The 16924-nt window shown below is 39.2% G+C and overlaps 1 protein-coding gene across 1 annotated transcript in view; it reads right to left on the bottom strand.

Moving 5' to 3' along the window:
* lama2 (laminin, alpha 2) overlaps nucleotides 1-16924 on the bottom strand; it is a 181741-nt gene that overhangs the window by 104901 nt on the left and 59916 nt on the right. Inside the window, exons 13-15 of the mRNA XM_042332818.1 lie at nucleotides 11863-11961; nucleotides 9266-9477; nucleotides 6597-6708 (exon numbers count right to left, since the gene is read on the bottom strand). Of these exons, the coding sequence (XP_042188752.1) occupies nucleotides 6597-6708; nucleotides 9266-9477; nucleotides 11863-11961 (423 nt within the window). The remainder of the gene's footprint in view (nucleotides 1-6596; nucleotides 6709-9265; nucleotides 9478-11862; nucleotides 11962-16924) is intronic.

Raw genomic sequence — 16924 nt, forward strand, 5'->3', positions numbered from 1 at the left:
GTTATTTGTTTAAATAAAAGTAATTTTACAGCACTGCAAATGAGAAGCCTGATGATTCTGTATGATTGAGAAATGGCTCATGTTAGCATCCCTAAAGATTCAGTGGGAGTTCTTAATGCTTTAAAATCTATTTTAACACACTAGTTAATTGCTACTTTGGGAAAACAAAGCAATGCACTGCAAATGATTGATGTGTAAATACAATTGTACTGGCTTGTTATGTTGAAGAATAGGAGCAGCAAAAGGTATGTTAATTGTTCCCGTCTTCTATTAGATGACAGATAGTGTTGAGGGAAAGAAAGGTACAGTACAGTTCTAGCTCAGTTGATAAGGTAAATTTGTGTTCGAGAGCACAGACAAGCAGAAGGGGTCAAGAACAACAGAAAAAGAATTTAACGGTGAAACATTTTTGGAAATTAGCCATTTTACAATAAAAATCTGACACCAGTCTCCAAATCTCAGCCATTAGAGCCACGAGAAAGCTATAATGATTTGTGGATAAAATGTGTGCTGTGGCTTAAATATTACTATTGTACCCAGGAGTTTCCATAATGATCTGTCAAATCTGCTTAAGTAACTTGATCAACTTGCTGGATGTAACTTCTGACCATAATAGATAGAAGTAGAGATGGATATTCCAATGCACAATAAGAGATGCAAGTCAGGAATTAACTCACTTAGTTGAAATCAGAAGTGTATAAGTGCGGTTCAAGTAATACAGTCTCAGAATAAAAATAAATTGAATTATCCCTTGAAATCTGTACGTTCAGGCTTGTTATTTTTATAATGAAGTTGAATGTTTCTTAATATTTTTTATTCAATGAAAGGATCATTATTATTCTGAAGCTTGAGCCACAACTTTTTTCTTGCCCCCTGCCTTCAGATTCCCCCACCCTCCCCTGAGTCTACGTTCCCCTCTGACTGACACAGGAGGCAAATAACAGTCAAGAAAGGTACCCCTTTAGGTGGATCCATCCTCTGCCCTATAAGGGAATGTCTGACCTCCACCTGGCAACTCCCTATAATAATGCAGTTCAGATCAGAAACTCAGCACGTCTCTAAATATCCCAGCATCTAACATACAGCAATACGGTTTGATACATACCATAGTTTCTAACTGAAGAAAATTGTTGTGAATACTCATATATGGCCCTAACAGTGAATTTGTTTCACTGAGGATTCTTTCTTTAAATAGTGCAATTGTTTGAAAATATAATTGTTTCCAATAGTTTCACTTTTATTGTTTTGATAAGAAACCTTGACTAAAATGTTAAATAAAAAGAGAAATGTGCCATTTTGTCAAAGGCTTTAGATCTGATAGTAATAAAATGAAAAATGAATCCTCACATGCATAAAGCAGGGAGTCATTAATCATTACATTGGTTTAATACAATGAGAGTTTGAAACCATCCACATTTATTTGCAGCCTTATTTACAAAGAGATAGTCAAATAAATATCCATCATCATGATCTGAATAAACAATGACAATCTTATTACTCTCTTATTTATTTAGTCATGCCCAGGGAAAACTAGGTTGGGATGAGTATCTCAGTTATGCCAATATTTCATTGTTTTTGATTTTGTTCAACTGTTTAGAGGCTCAATCTCAAATGGAACTCTTATTTCAGAAATCAAGCAATATTTACCTTTCTTGATTAAAACAATGTAGGAATCATTGCTGATCTCCAATACGATTCCTACATGTATTTAGCTAGGCTAAGATCAAGGGGGTGTTTAGAGGTTAAAAGTGAAAATGGATCTGGTCCAAAATACTAGAATGGAGATTTGCTCAAATTCCTGAGGTGATGGCATGTTTGTATCCCAGTAAAAGTAGCAAAAGGGAAAATTGTCATCACTATATGTGGAGAGATGCAGGTTGGACAGAGTAGGTTGTTCTCTGTTGTATCATAGAATTCAGCTTTTTTGGAAAAATATTAGGAAAATAGATAATGCCATTGATAACAGGGTCTGGGGTTGTGCCATGGGAAATGGTTTGCTTCCAGCACAGCCTTGCATGTGTGGTGTGATAAATATCTAATCTATAAGAATAACAAATTACATTTGTATAGTGCCTTTCATGACGGGGGAAATGACCCAAGGTGCTGGATAGTCAGGAATTTGGACCCGAGCAGGGGATTGGGATGGAGATGGGGGTGGTGGAGGGCAGTAGGGTAGTGGAAGCAGGGTGGCCGAAACCACGGTCGTAGAGAAGGGTCTTGAGACAGGACTTGAAAGAGGCAAGGGAGGGAGCAAAGCAAAGGGACTGTAGGGTGGAATACCAAAGGGTGGGGGCAGAGAAGCTGAAGGCCTGACTGACAATGTTGGGGCAGGCCAGGTCGGGTAGGAGATGTGAAGCAGGCCGGAGCCTGCTGAGCAGAGGGAATGGATAGTTTGCTATGGGGTTAGCAGGTCAGAGAGATAGGAAGGAAGCAAGGCCTCAGATGGCCTTGAAGGGGAGGATGAGGATTTTTAACTCTATCCTCTAGGGGATAGGGAGCCAGTGGTGCCAGGCGTGGGTGGGGGTGATAAGGTCAGGAGAGGACACAAGCTTCCAAGTTCTGATTGATATGCAGCTTGTGGAGGGAAGAGTTGTGAAGGTCAAGAAACAGGGAATTGGGGTAGATGAGCCTAGGGATTATGAATGCATGGATAAGGGTTTCATTGGCCTGAGGGGAGAGGAAGTGGCAGAACCGGGCGATGGTGTAGAGGTGGGGGAAGGCAGAGCAGGTTATGGCACGGATGTGGGATAGAAAGGACAGTTGAGGGTCAAACAAGACACCAGAGGTGGTTGTCATCCACATACATGTGGAAATTTACCCCATGTCTGCAGATGATGCCACCAAGAGGGAGCATATAGATATTGAAAAGAAGAGCCTTGAGAAATGCCACACAAAGTGATGCAGGGCCTGGAAGAGAAGCCGTTTGTGGAGATGAAGTGGAGACGGTGTGAGAGGTATGAACCAGTCAAGTACAGAACCATGAAGGCGGAGGTGAGAGGAGAGGCGGTGAAGGATGATATAGTGGTCAACGGTTTTGAAGGCAGAAGACAGGTCAAGGGGGACGAGGAGACAGAGGGAACTCTGGTCACTGGTGAACAAAATGTCATTTGTGACTTTGACAAGGTTGTGTCTGTGCTGTGGGCACCTGAGGAAGGAGGGAAGCAACGACTCATTTCAGGACCTTGGAAAGGGAAGGATGATGTCTGTGAGTAGATGGGCAAGGAGGCGGAGCTGGGCAGTTAGGGGTAGGGATGGGGTTGAGGGAGCAGGTGGTCAGTTTCATATGGGTCATAATGGTGGTGAGAGAGGAGTGGGAGACAGGTTCGAAGGTATGGCGGGAGGGATGGGTAGGGGCCGGGATGTGAATGGGAGATGGGGAGGAGGAATCAGTTGGAAGGGGAGGGAAGTAACAGTTGCAAGGGCAGAGACAGCTGAGCGAATCTGCTTCATTTTGGTCTTGAGGAAGTCCAGCATCCCCTCACAGTTGGCGTCGGAAGAGAAGATGGGCAAAGCGTGAGAAAGTGGGCAGAGGAGCCGGTTGGTGATGGAGAAGAGGAACCTGGGATTGTCCTTGGCCTCAAAGATTATCTTGGAGGAGAAGGACAATTTAGCAGAGGCGAAGGCAGAGTGGTAAGTTTTAATGAGGTCCAGTCAGTTCTGCCAATGGACTGTTAAGTTAGATTTGAGTATTATTTGTATTATTGTACTATTAAAATGACTCCAATGCCTGTATATACTGTACTAAGAAAGTATGTTTTCAAATCACAAGATTTGTTTGGATCAAGAATGTCTTGGCCCATTTGATCTCAATATATATACTATATATAATATATATAATAGATAATGACTCTGCCTTCCTCCCATTACAGCATCAAGCTGTTTCTTAAATGAGTTTAATGACCTGACTTCATCCACCCTTCCTGGTAAGCACCATTATTCCACATCATTAATCACCCTTTAGGAAAATAAATTATGAAATCTCACACCACAAACATCCGTTTTGCGTGACTAGTAACAAGTTCTGAGATCAATGTTCATTTATGAATGTTGTACTTCATTTGCTTCTTAGATTACTGTTTTAAGGTTAGTTTTTTCCAATAAACAAGTATCAATCAAATAAACTTTCAGTCCATTGTCTGTTTGGAATTTTCCTAACTTTTTCTTCTATCCTGTACCCACCCATCTGTTGACACAGGAAGAATATTCACGGTGTCTCTGTTTTCATCAGCAGCTCCTTTTTCTGATACTGTTGCATCACTGTCAAACAACTAAATCAGGTTCCTCAAATTCTTTTGTGAACTTCTAGTACTTTGGGTATCAAAATGCTGCACACAAATTAGTGTGTAGTAATTATTCACTGACTGGAAGTCCATTCACTGCTGAGCTTCGCACACGTGCACACACACATACATATATTTTGACTGTATATATAAAATATATCAGCATAAACAAGCTGAACCTACTAATCAGTAAAGCAAACATGGTTACAAACATTGATGTTGTTGATGTTTTAGCTCTTTGATATTTTGACAGAAATGACAGAATGTGTGACTGGGATTCAGGTTAGACAGCGTACCCAAATTGGCAGGACGAACGAACCTTTCCTAAAGGTTATAAGAATAGTAAACAAGGTTCATTCATGGATCAGTGAGTAAATCCAGTGCATTGTACAATAGACTGACTAGATGGGGGTGGGACCTAACAAATAGCTTCAATATCTTTCAGCCCAAGAAGTAAAAAAGACAAACCACAGTTCCCATTCCTGATTGTTACACAGTGACTTATGCTTGAGAGAATGTGTGAACATCAAGTGGGGGCAGAAAGAGACTTGTCTCTGACCTCATTAATTATTGAATGAGCTTGTCACACTTACTGCCTAAACTCGAAAAATGGTCAGTTATGCAAGGTACTGGAGGGATGCTAATGCTGATACAACCATATGAATGAATTATTCATATCATTGCTTTTGCGGAGGAGAACAATTGGCAAAATATAATAAAAAGCAATATGTGTAAAATAGCAAAGTAACCTAATATATGTTGCACTGGATAAATAAGTGCATAGCTCCAAATGTTTCTCAGACAGACCTCAATTGCTGCACAAGGAAGAATACACCACAGAGGAATTGAAGTAGGTGGAAAGGAATAGTATTCACTATACTTCCCATTAAACTTCCCAGTGCAGGCAAACAAAGATTTGTCTTGGCAATGGGACTTATTTTCTAATAAAGCAGCAGGATGTCATGTTAAGGAAACATTTTTTGTTATTTTACATTGTATTTGAACTCCAATTTTCTTTTAATCCAGAAAATCACATGAGCACTGTAATGCACTATAAAGTGCAGTATGTGATTTGATAATAAATTTGATTCTCTAGAGCTCAGGGTCCCTCCAACCCGGCCCCTCCCTCCCCATTTTCAAAGCGTGCCTCAAGACCTACCTCTTTGACTAGGTTTTCAATAATTTTCTCCCTCCCCCATCCAATCACTCTCCCCTCATTCGGCATGGGTGCCAACTGTGTTAAGCACTTTGAGATGTCCTCCTGACGTGAAAAGTGCTGAATAAATGTAAATTGTATTGTGTTGTATAATAGGATAATTCCTCAATCCAGAATTCCACAGGAGGACACGTCTCCACTAAACTTCATTAAAATTGTTTTGTCCAAATCCGAATGCTGCAGCTCCTGACCCTGGAGCTTCTCATATCCCAATATCTCAGTGCTGGTTCAAAGCACCCAAGCTTAACTCAACTTTAAAAGCTTCCAAGATTACTCAAACAGCAAAACTAAATGTGATAATAATGATTCCTAGCCTAAGAAAAGCTATCAGAAAAAGGAAGTGAATCGCAATTTTCTACTGCTTTAAACAGAAAACAATTTGCCGCTCACGGTGAACAGCATCTCCCTTTACAGTCACATCAGGATTTCAGTTCATAGTCCAAGGGGATGGTCCAGTGGGAAACCAGAGATTGCATTAATGTGTCATGCAAACTTCAACATCTCCACCAAGATGGTAAGAAATTCAAGTGTCAGTTCTCCAGTTGGCTCTGGTCTGAAATGCTGTACAATGTCCAGCGCCTTGGGACATCCTCCCGATGTGAAAGGCGCTATGCAAATGTAATCTTGTTGTTGTCGTTGGCACCGTGGTAGAGCACTTTGAATTCCAGCATTTTGTGGCTTTATAGAAGGGAATTACTTTTTCTCTAAAATGTTTCATACCATGAGTTATTCACCTGAGCCATCTCACCATGGGAAGCCACTGAATAAAGGTCAACTCTGGCATTCCCGTTGTTTCTGTTTTCTATCAGAAGTACTTAAATACACTGTCATCTTTTCAATCAGTAAAAAATGGTTTGAAGTAAGAAGGTTGTGCAATTTAATTTAGATTATTCTAAGTGAAGCACTAAATCCATCATTTTAACTTTTACTCTGTTTATTTACCAGTAACCCGCCCACCTTGCTGATTATGTGTCTTGGCATTTTAAGCTGATACAATTGTTCATCAATCATTTTGTTATGTATGTGAATAGAGATGAGACATTGGAGATTTGGGGTTATTTTCTGACTGAAAATATCCAGCTTCTGCATTCATTACTCACTTCACAAGACGTGCCGGAGTACCCAATGGGACACTCGCAAATCTCAACGTCTGTAGCCACATCTTGGCCCAATGATTGTGAATCAGCAACATGGAGGAAAACAGATCTCAACCTGTTCAGATAAACACATGGCAAAATACAACTGCTTCGTGAAACTGAATTCAATTGAAATGCGTTCCTGCAAACAGCAAGGTGAACCTTTGTAGACATATTTGCCCACTTGGCTCATAGCGGATTTATTCTCATCTGTACCATAGTTAGTAAGACATCTGCAAGAAATGCATATTCTTTCACTATCATCTGCAGGTCAACCAAATTTAACAGTAGTTTTATTGCTAACATCTGTATGTACAAGTTACGGTCATAAAAACTTATTTTACTTTCCATATAAGAATGCTTACCCAGCAGAGAGTAGAAAATATGACTTAAGATGTTTGACTAAATAGGAACATAGGTTTAACATATTTACAATTAAAAAACTATAGGATGGGCTGAAGTAATTGCATTTATGCATTCCCACTCACCTTGACCTATTTTTCGGAAGAGAGTCGTAAGGATGCTCACTATTCATGTATGTCATTATTCTCATATCTTTGCACAACATTCAAGACAAAGTTTATAATTATTATGTCAAGACAGCAGTTCTCCACTGAACCAGTAGCCCCGTTCTAACCTTACTACTTGGTATCAATGCTCCGAGGTGCTATCCTGCATGAAGGGCATTATACAAATGCAAGTTGTTGTTGTTTTTAACAGCGTCCACAAAATATACAGTCATTTCACTTTTCAATGTATTCTGTGAAACCCTTTGAGAAGTATCAATGACGTGATATTAAATGCAAGTATTATTATTTAAAAAAACAATATGAACAACAAACAAAAACAACATTGTGCTGTGCCATTTCATCTATAAAATACAAAGTCTATACATTTTATGGTATCTCCTGTGAAGTGCTTTGAGACGTCTCGATGACGTGATAAGGTGCTATATCAAATGCAAGGATTATTATTATTAAACACAAACACTTTATCTGCAGTGGCACCAGTATATTTCACAGTACTTGCCCAGTTAGCACCAGCCTATTAGACTCTGGCTCATAGAACTCAGAATATATCTTTACCTCAAAGTCTTATGGAAGAGTCATATTGTAGAGTTGTAATATACCAAATGGGTTGAGCTTTCAATTTGAAGAAAGGAATTGCTGTAAACAACAACAATTTGCACTTCGTTTGGATGTCTTAAAGCACTTAATAAGTAGGATATGGAGAATTGAATTGGAAGAAACCAGGGAGAATTAACGATATTACTAAAAGCTGCAGGGTCATTCGGTTGTGATTTATAGCAGAGAGAGCGAGCGAGAGAGAGGAAACAAGATGAAAAGACTTTGGAAGAGAGTTCCAGGGAGCAACAGTGAAAATGCTGAAGGCTTGGCCACCAATAGTGGGAATGGAGGGCGAGAGAAACAAGTGGTAATAATAATAATAATTGTGGTAAATCAGAAATGGAACAACATAAGGTAAAAGCAAGACTGGATCAGATTACAAAGGTAAGGAGTGAGACTGTGAAGGATTTGAAAATTAGGACAAGGAATTTAAAGTTGATCTCTTGAGGTATTGAGGTGCCAATGCGTGTAGCTCAGTGGTTAGAGCACTCGCCTCGCAAGCAAGAGACCTGGGTTTGATTCCCGGCAGGGCGAAACCTTGGGCAAGTTTCCTTACTCCACACGCCTGATAATAATCTCTCAAGAAATAAAAATAATAAAAATTCAATCCACGACTGTTTGTGGGACACTGCTGTGAGCAATTGTCTGCCACGTTTCGCCCACAAATATGCAGTCAATTCACCTTACAGTATATTCTGTGAACTGCTTTGAAACATCTGGAAGATGTGAAAAGGGCTATATTAAATGCAAGGATTATTTATCATTCTTATTGAGGTGCCAATGGTGCCTGGTAAGCAGCAATACGTCTGTAGAGTGTAATACAGGAGAGAATGCAACCAACAGAGCTTTGGTTGAGTTTTAGCTTGTAGAGGATCAAGCAGTGGAAACCAGTGAGGAGAACTTTGGAGAAGTCTATTCTCAAAGTAATGAAGGAATGAGTGAGGAGGGGGTGAGGTATGCGAGCTATGGACCATATGTGGACTTTGAACCATAGATGGGAGGTCACAAGAGAGTTTCAGATGAAAAACATCCTTCAATTCATTTTATCTCATCTTTCCAGAATACCTACCCTATTGTCCTTACATCACAGAATCAAACTGTTGGATGAAGCAGAATGTCCTATCAAGATCGCAAACATATAATAATAAATAATAATAATTCTTGCATTTGATATAGCGCTTTTCACGTCTTCTAGACGTCTCAAAGCGCTTCACAGAATATACTGTAAAGTGAATTGACTGTATATTTGTGGGCGAACGCGGCAGCCAATTGCACACAGCAATGTCCCACAAACAGTCGTAGATTGAAAATGGCCAATTTATTATTGTTTTTTGTTTTGGAGGGATTATTATCAGGCATGTGGAGTAAGGAAACTTGCCCAAGTTTTCGCCCTGCCTGGAATTGAACTCAGGTCTCTCGCTTGCAAAGCAAGTGCTCTAACCACTGAGCTACAGGACTCCACTATATGAAAATATAGTGAAAATGTAAAGTAAATCTAATTTGTACCTATTAATGGCATTCTGGTCACTGCTATAGGTGGCCCTTATTAGAAGACGGTTCAAGTTTGCCAGGACAGTCATGAAGTCCTTTTTGCTGACAGGCAAACCTGTTCCATGAATGACAAAGTTTTCTGGCAGCAGCACAACCACCTCACTGTGCTCTGCATCTGGATAAAGCAAGATTCCTTCACGACCATTGCTTATGCGGATACCATTTCCCTAAAAAATAAAATAAAAGACAAGAGTCAACATAGCGCAAAACATTGAAGAAAACCACAGCACTGAGATCTGTGCTTAAAATAAGTGTGAAGTTATTTTGCTAATAGCCGCATATTATAACTCATATAAGTGCCTTCGGCCTTCGGCTCCCCTCTCGACTCTCTACCCACTCCTCGCTCCCTCCCTTCCCTCCCCTCACCCTGACCATTTCTCCCCTGCTCGGGTCCCCTGCTCAGGTCCTGACCCAACTGTCCAGCGCCTTTGGACGTCCTCCTGACGTGAAAGGCGCTCTATAAATGGAATCTTGTTGTTGTTGTATAATAATAATAATCCTTGCATTTGATATAGCGCTTTTCACGTCGGGAGGACGTCCCAAAGCATTTCACAGAACACACTGTAAAGTGAATTGACTGTATATTTGTGGGCAAACGCGGGAGCCAATTGCGCACAGCAATGTCCCACAAACAGTTGTTGATTGAAAATGACCAATTTATTATTGTTTTTGGTTTTGGAGGGATTATTATTAGGCGTGTGGAGTAAGGAAACTTGCCCAAGGTTTCGCCCTGCCTGGAATTGAACTCAGGTCTCTCACTTGCAAAGCGAGTGCTCTAACCACTGAGCTACAGGACTCCACAAAACATAACATCTTTAGTAAAGCGGTTGTTAGCTCTATAATATATGACTTGATAATGTATATACATAATATGACTGAATGACAACTCCATTTTCTTATCCTGAAATCTTTCACCATTTTCTGTTCAGAATAATATTGAAAACTAGGGCTCCCAAGCATCATATTAATTATTTTTCTATCATTCAGACAGTCCAGCAAATGCCAAGCATTCCTCAGAAGATATATTGTTTTTTCAGTCTAAAACCCTGGTGACCATAATTTTGTTCACTGAATACAGTACTTCACTTTTCTATAGATTCTTTACTTCGTTTCTGCATTTCTTATGTGTTCTGCTAACAAGACTTCACTGGAGCAAGTATACTTACTCTTGGGGAAAAAAATCAATTCTGTCAACAATGATATCTGGAGGAAAACAGCTTTACAAGGACAGAAACTGATCAAGCAAGATAGGGAAAAATTGACACATTACAGTTTTTGTTTAACCTGAATTCATTGATCTCGGATGATTTTCGACCCTCCTATCCCCCACACCCACTACCATTAGAGGGTTTAACATTATATGCAATACAACTACAGATAGTTGTCTCTACAAAGCACAGCAGATTTTAAACAATTTTAGAAAAATTGAGGAATGTAGAGACCTAGTTATACATTTTAAATATTGAAGAGGGGAAAGGAATTGAGTCCAATATTAGTCCTCAATGATACTTTCTAGTCAATGTGAAGATGTTATCAATAAAGTTAATCAGATTCTTGGTTTCATCTCAAGAGGGTTTGCCTATCAGTCAAAAGAAGTTATTGTAACCTTTTATAGGTTGGTGGTGAAGCCACATTTGGAATTGAACTGTATGCAATTTTAGGCACCCTACCTTCAAAAGGACATTGATGTATTTTGAAGTCCTTTAGATGTTCAGAGAAGAGCAATGAGAATGATTCCAGGACTTAACAACAATAAATCACACTCACATCATGACTTTAGCATGAAATGAATACCCTGAAACTCTTGACAAACATAATGGTAAGCAGTGAGCAGGGAAAGGGGAAGATTTAAAGATTTTGACCAAATGCAAAGTCAAAGCTTCTTTTTTAAGTGGATTTCAAAAGCGAGAATAAAGAAAGTATAAAGAGATATTCGAACAAAATTGTAGAGCACAAGATGGGTCAGCCATTGAAGGTGGAACAGACAAGTGGATACCAAACAATAATAATAAGAATACTCCTTGCATTTGATATAGCGCCTTATCATGTTATTGAGACATCTCAAAGTGCTTCACAGAATATACTATAATAATAATAATCCTTGCATTTGATAGAGCGCTTTTTACGTCTTCTAGACGTCCCAAAGCGCTTCACAGAATATACTGCAATGTGAGTGACTGTATATTTTGTGGACAAAATGCAGCAGTGAATTGCACACAGCAGTGTTCCACAAACAGTTGTGGATTGGGTGACCAAATTATTATTTTTTGTGTTTTAAAGGCATTATTATCCCCAGAAAAGCGATCCGCCAATTGACTGACAATCAGGTTCCTACTTACTGCTAGGTAAACAGAGGCATGTAGAGTAAGGAAATTCGCCCAAAGTTTTGCCCTGCTGTGAGTCGAACCCAGGTCTCTCACTTGTGAGGCAAGTGCTCTATCCACTGAGCTACAGACAATGAACCAGAACTGGGAAAGTGGAGGGTATGGGACTGGGGATCCAAGTTGTAAGAAGAGGCTTAAGGAGAGGTGAAAATTAAATGTAATACTAACCTCTAAGATAACATCTTCATGGGATATTGTGTGGATGCCCATTTGGTGTTCTATATCATAAGAGATGATGAAAATCAATTCCCCTCCATACGATGTCAGCTGCAGTATAAAAAAAAGTCACAATAAAATAATACATCAGGTAGTTGTATGGATTTATATAGCTTTCACTTGTATTGATTACAACAACAACAACTTGGATTTATTAGCGCCCTCCACGCCGGACGGCATCTCAGAGCGATTAAGGCATAATCATGGAGGGTATTTCAACAATTGAGAATAAAACACTTATTAACCATTAGACTGCAATCATTTTTAATATGTCTGTGGAAGCATTTGAATGTAAATCATTAACCTTTGTTGAATTATTTAATGAACAGATTTATAATAAATGCCTCAATTGGACTTTGTATGCAAATGTACCATATTGCTCCTGTTTTGAAACTATAACCGTACTGTTAAACAATGTAAAGGAATTTTATTTTCCTTGTTTGGATTGTGAGATTCGGGTGAGGTTCGCTGATCCATCAGAGATAGGAGTGGGGTAAGCGCTCCGGGAACTGCTGGGCACAACAACCAGCAAGATCCTGGTGGAGGGTCACCATCTTAAAGGGCAACAGTGAGAGTTTCTATCTTTGGAGGCCTCAGAAACAGTGGAGGACATCGGGAGCCTTTGGTCACAGTGTCAACCAGTAGCTCAGAGAAACTCCATTACCACAGAAAGACAGTCCAGGCAGACTCCCCTACTGGAGAGGGAAGAGTGGAAGGGTCCATAAGTCTTAGAAAATAAATAGAGTTTCTTCTAGTTTTCTGGTTAATGATCCTCCAGATAATTGATAATATATCTCAGGCCTGTTTGCAGATCCTTGCAAATGGGGCAGAATTTGCCTTCAGCAGCAGATTCCACAGTTGACAATACTCATGAAATGCTTTGACAAGTTTCATATTGATGTGACTATAAACTGGAAGGTTTTTTTAATTTCACCAATATTTAGATTTTAAAGATTGTTAACAATTTATTCAATCTCATATGAAGGCTTAAGTACAACACATTTGTATCCTGAATTTAAGGCTGAAAATAATACTTAACCTAGGTGCAACCAGATCATTTATGTCAGCATAGAACAAAGGGATAGAAGTGTAAAATTAACCATCTTCAGGCATGATTTGACATTGGAAGCAACATTTTTCTCAGAGTGATATAGATGTGGAATAACTCTGATGATTAACAATGTTAAAAAAAGAACTGGTTTAGAATAGAATTGAAGGGTACAAGGATAAATGCTGGAATAATCAAATGCGCTGTGGAACATAATTGCTCCTAAATTGCCAGGACCATGTAAATGTCATACAACTGTCGGCAACTGATCAGGGAATAATGTAGGACATTTTGCTTGATTTGCCTTTGGGGAAGGGGAGAGAGAAACATTGCAGAACTTTTCTCTGAGGCTGAAATGCATTATGTAGAATCAATGATATAAGGCCTGTGTAAGGGATGGAGTTGATGGAAGATTTAGTCCATTTTTCAAAACTTTCTTATGTTCTTAATCTTTGTAAAACAAATTGTGTTTCCTATAACTTGATAGTCTTCGAAGCCTCCACAGAAATTTGAGTAACAAGTGCAGCACTATAGACAAAAATTCCAAAATGTTTTATCATTGAGTGCTGTGCAAATTAATTTTTCACAAGTTGAGCCATTGTGGGATGCTGAAATGTGGAGTCCTGTAGCTCAGTGGTTAGAGCACTCGCTTTGCAAGCGAGAGACCTGAGTTCAATTCCAGGCAGGTCAGTCAGGGCGAAACCTTGGGCAAGTTTCCTTACTCCACACGCCTAATAATAATCCCTCCAAAAACCAAAAACAATAATAAATTGGTCATTTTCTATCTACGACTGTTTGTGGGACATTGCTGTGCGCAATTGGCTGCCGCATTCGCCCACAAATATACAGTCAATTCACTTTACAGTATGTTCTGTGAAGCGCTTTGGGACGTCCTCCCGACTTGAAAAGCGCTATATCAAATGCAAGGATTATTATTATTATTATATTACAAGGTAAGTGCTTCCTCATTGCCCCACAGGCAAATAACCCATTGTTTCAGGTTGTTGCCATTATAATGAATTCCCCAGGTATTCTTCTCTCAGATAGCACTGAGGAACATCCGGGGAGAATCTAGGCATTTGCTCTGCATTTTGACCGTTTACTCAGGACAGATGCTAGCAACATCATCTTTGAGAATGCTCATGCAAAGAAGCCAACATATCTAAATGTAGAAGCATTTCAGACTTGCTCTGAATTTAATGTCTGCATACCCTGCAGCTGAGTATCCATGTTCTTTGATGGCAGTGGAGAGCATTGACAGTAATTCCCAGTGTTAGAGGGATGAACTATGAGTAATGACAAGATTAGCTCTTCAGTTTTGAAGAGAAACATCTCAGTGGGGATCTAAAAGAAGCATATAAGATGCTAAATGGGATAAAGTAAATCCAGAATAATAGTTTTAGATATTCTAATGTAGCAGGACAGCAGGGGAGGGGGCACAGATTCAGGGACGTGAAGCCCAATTTTTAGTACAAGCACAAAGAAGCATTACTTCACAGAGGATAATTAACTGTTGAAATGGTTTACCAGGAAGGGAAAGAAATGTGGAATTCTGTAGCATATTGGTTAGAGCACTCGCCACACAAGCGAGAGGACCCCAGTTCGATTCCCGGAAAGGCGAAACCTTTGGCAGGTTTCCTTATTTCACATGCCTCTGTTTACCTAGCAGTAAAGTTGGAACCCAGTTGTTAGTCGACTGGCAGATCGCTTACAGGGGGTAATAATTTCTTAAAAATATATAATAATTTGGTCACTGAATCCATGACTGTTTGTGGGACACTGCTGTGCCCAATTGGCTAATGCCATTTGCCTACAAAATATACAGTCGATTCACTTCACAGTATATTTTGTGAACTGCTTTAAGCCATTTCAATGACCTGATAAGGCACTTTATCAAAGGATTATAATGGTGGTAGAGGCCTGCCTGCTGGGTCAGACAGTTGGTAGAAGAAGAAGGCTTAAAAGTTAAAATAGGGAATAAAATAACCTTGAAATTTTAATAACATTGTAACATTATGTGTGTATCTTCTTACAAAGGGAAGTGAATTGAGTCAAATAAGTGAATGATGAGCAATTATAATGGGGAAGTCTCATAAATAACTGACATCACCAGAAGCCGATCAGAATTTCTTTCAAATGAACCAATGTGCTTTTTGAAAGGAACCGGATTGTAGGTTCAAGCTCCACATCAAGACTTTCAACTCACATAATCTAGGCTGACACTCCAGACACTCCAGATCAATGTTGTATTGTAGAAGTGCTGCCTTTCAGACAAGTTGTTGAACTGAGGTCCCATGCTGCCTGTTTGGGTGAATGTTAAAGATCGCATGGCACTATTCAAAAACAAAAGGCTGCTTCTCCCAGTGTCCTGCCCACCAATTCTCCAAAATAAAATTCTTCATTCACTTCATAGTTGTTCGTGGGATACTGCTGTATGTAAATTGGCTGCCACTTTGTCCTGCAAAAATAAAAAGTTGCTACACTACAAAGTAAAGCCTGTGAAGTGCTTTGAGATATCCTCAATGATGTGAAGGGCTCACTATCAAAATGCAAGGATTATTGTATTGTTATTGTTATTATTATCTCAGTTTAATGAACAAATTTGACCTTTAACTGGACTCAACTCAAAACCTGAGACAAGCAGCTGGAGTTACACTGAAGTCAGTTTACGTTTCTGAAATATTTCAGAAAATTTGTCCATCAGGAAGACATCTTAAACCTTATTCTGTCCAAATTTCTGGAAAAATCCATTATAAATTCAAACTGTCAAGAACGGTAAATTCATTGACCTTCAGAAAATCACCTTTAGTGTTTTTCATGGACAAAGGATGAAAGAGATCATTGCACATTTATTTAGTTGTAGTTCTTATTGTTTATCCACTTTTTGTAGAAAGAATCTTAGGATTACATTAATTGTACCATATTTCTAGTATGAAAATTGACATGCATTAGCACAGATTGTTTACACAACTAATTTTCATCTCAAAGCACTTCATAGGGTTTCACTGTAAAGTGTAGTAACTGTGTATTTGTACAGATAGTTTTTAAGTAACATTTTGCCAAATGTTTCTCTGTGATAATGTTGAATGATAGGTGAGTGCACCAGTCATCAATGGATGGAACTAGAATTACATTTTTTTAACTTCCAATCCATTGAAGCAATCCTGTCCTGAGGGTATAGTGATAGAATGTGTATTCTGTTTCACCAATGGTCTGGAGTGGAAGATGAGAGCAACGTCTCGATTCCAGTAGCCCTTTGGTAGGGAATGTATCCATTTTTCTTGACAGCAATAGCAGGGTAATCCAATCACTAGCAAGCTGGAGGTGAATGTGCTTATGTTTCCATATGAGGAATATAGTGGAAGGAATATATGAACAGGTGCAAGCATGCCCTTCTTTGATACACGGTGTGGAATCTAGTCTTCTTCTCTAAGACCCTGATTTAATCAACTGAGGGAAAGTTTGCAAAATCTCTCCTAATGCCCAAAGTTCACCATAGCAAAACTCCATCATCATTCCTCCAATATTCATCCCTGTGCTATGGGCTTCCACATACAACATATCCCATTTTCCTTATACCAGCAGTACAGGACTACCATGTCCTATCAAGGATCTAATCATTCCAATCATTCCAATCTTTAAAAATCTTTATAACTTTCCCATTCATTCAACTTTTTTTTAACAACCCAGTCTCAACTTCTTTGCTCATTGTATACCTATGTAGTATACTGGATAGTTTGCCCACAGTCTAAAAAAGAACTTCCATTTTGATAGTGTCTACAATGATGAACAAATTCATAGGGTGAATGTTGTATTTGCGAGAAAGAGCTTTGGTTATTTGTGACAACCTGGTTGCCAACAGCTATGAGGTGAGGGACCAATTTATCTACAGGACTGTTGGCCAAAGGACTGGCAGAAACTCTCTTTTCTTTTCCTTAGTGAAATTCCACTTGAAACTGAAACACT

The sequence above is a fragment of the Callorhinchus milii genome, unplaced genomic scaffold, assembly GCF_018977255.1.
Source record: "Callorhinchus milii isolate IMCB2004 unplaced genomic scaffold, IMCB_Cmil_1.0 Scaffold3, whole genome shotgun sequence".
Classification (NCBI taxonomy): domain Eukaryota; kingdom Metazoa; phylum Chordata; class Chondrichthyes; order Chimaeriformes; family Callorhinchidae; genus Callorhinchus; species Callorhinchus milii.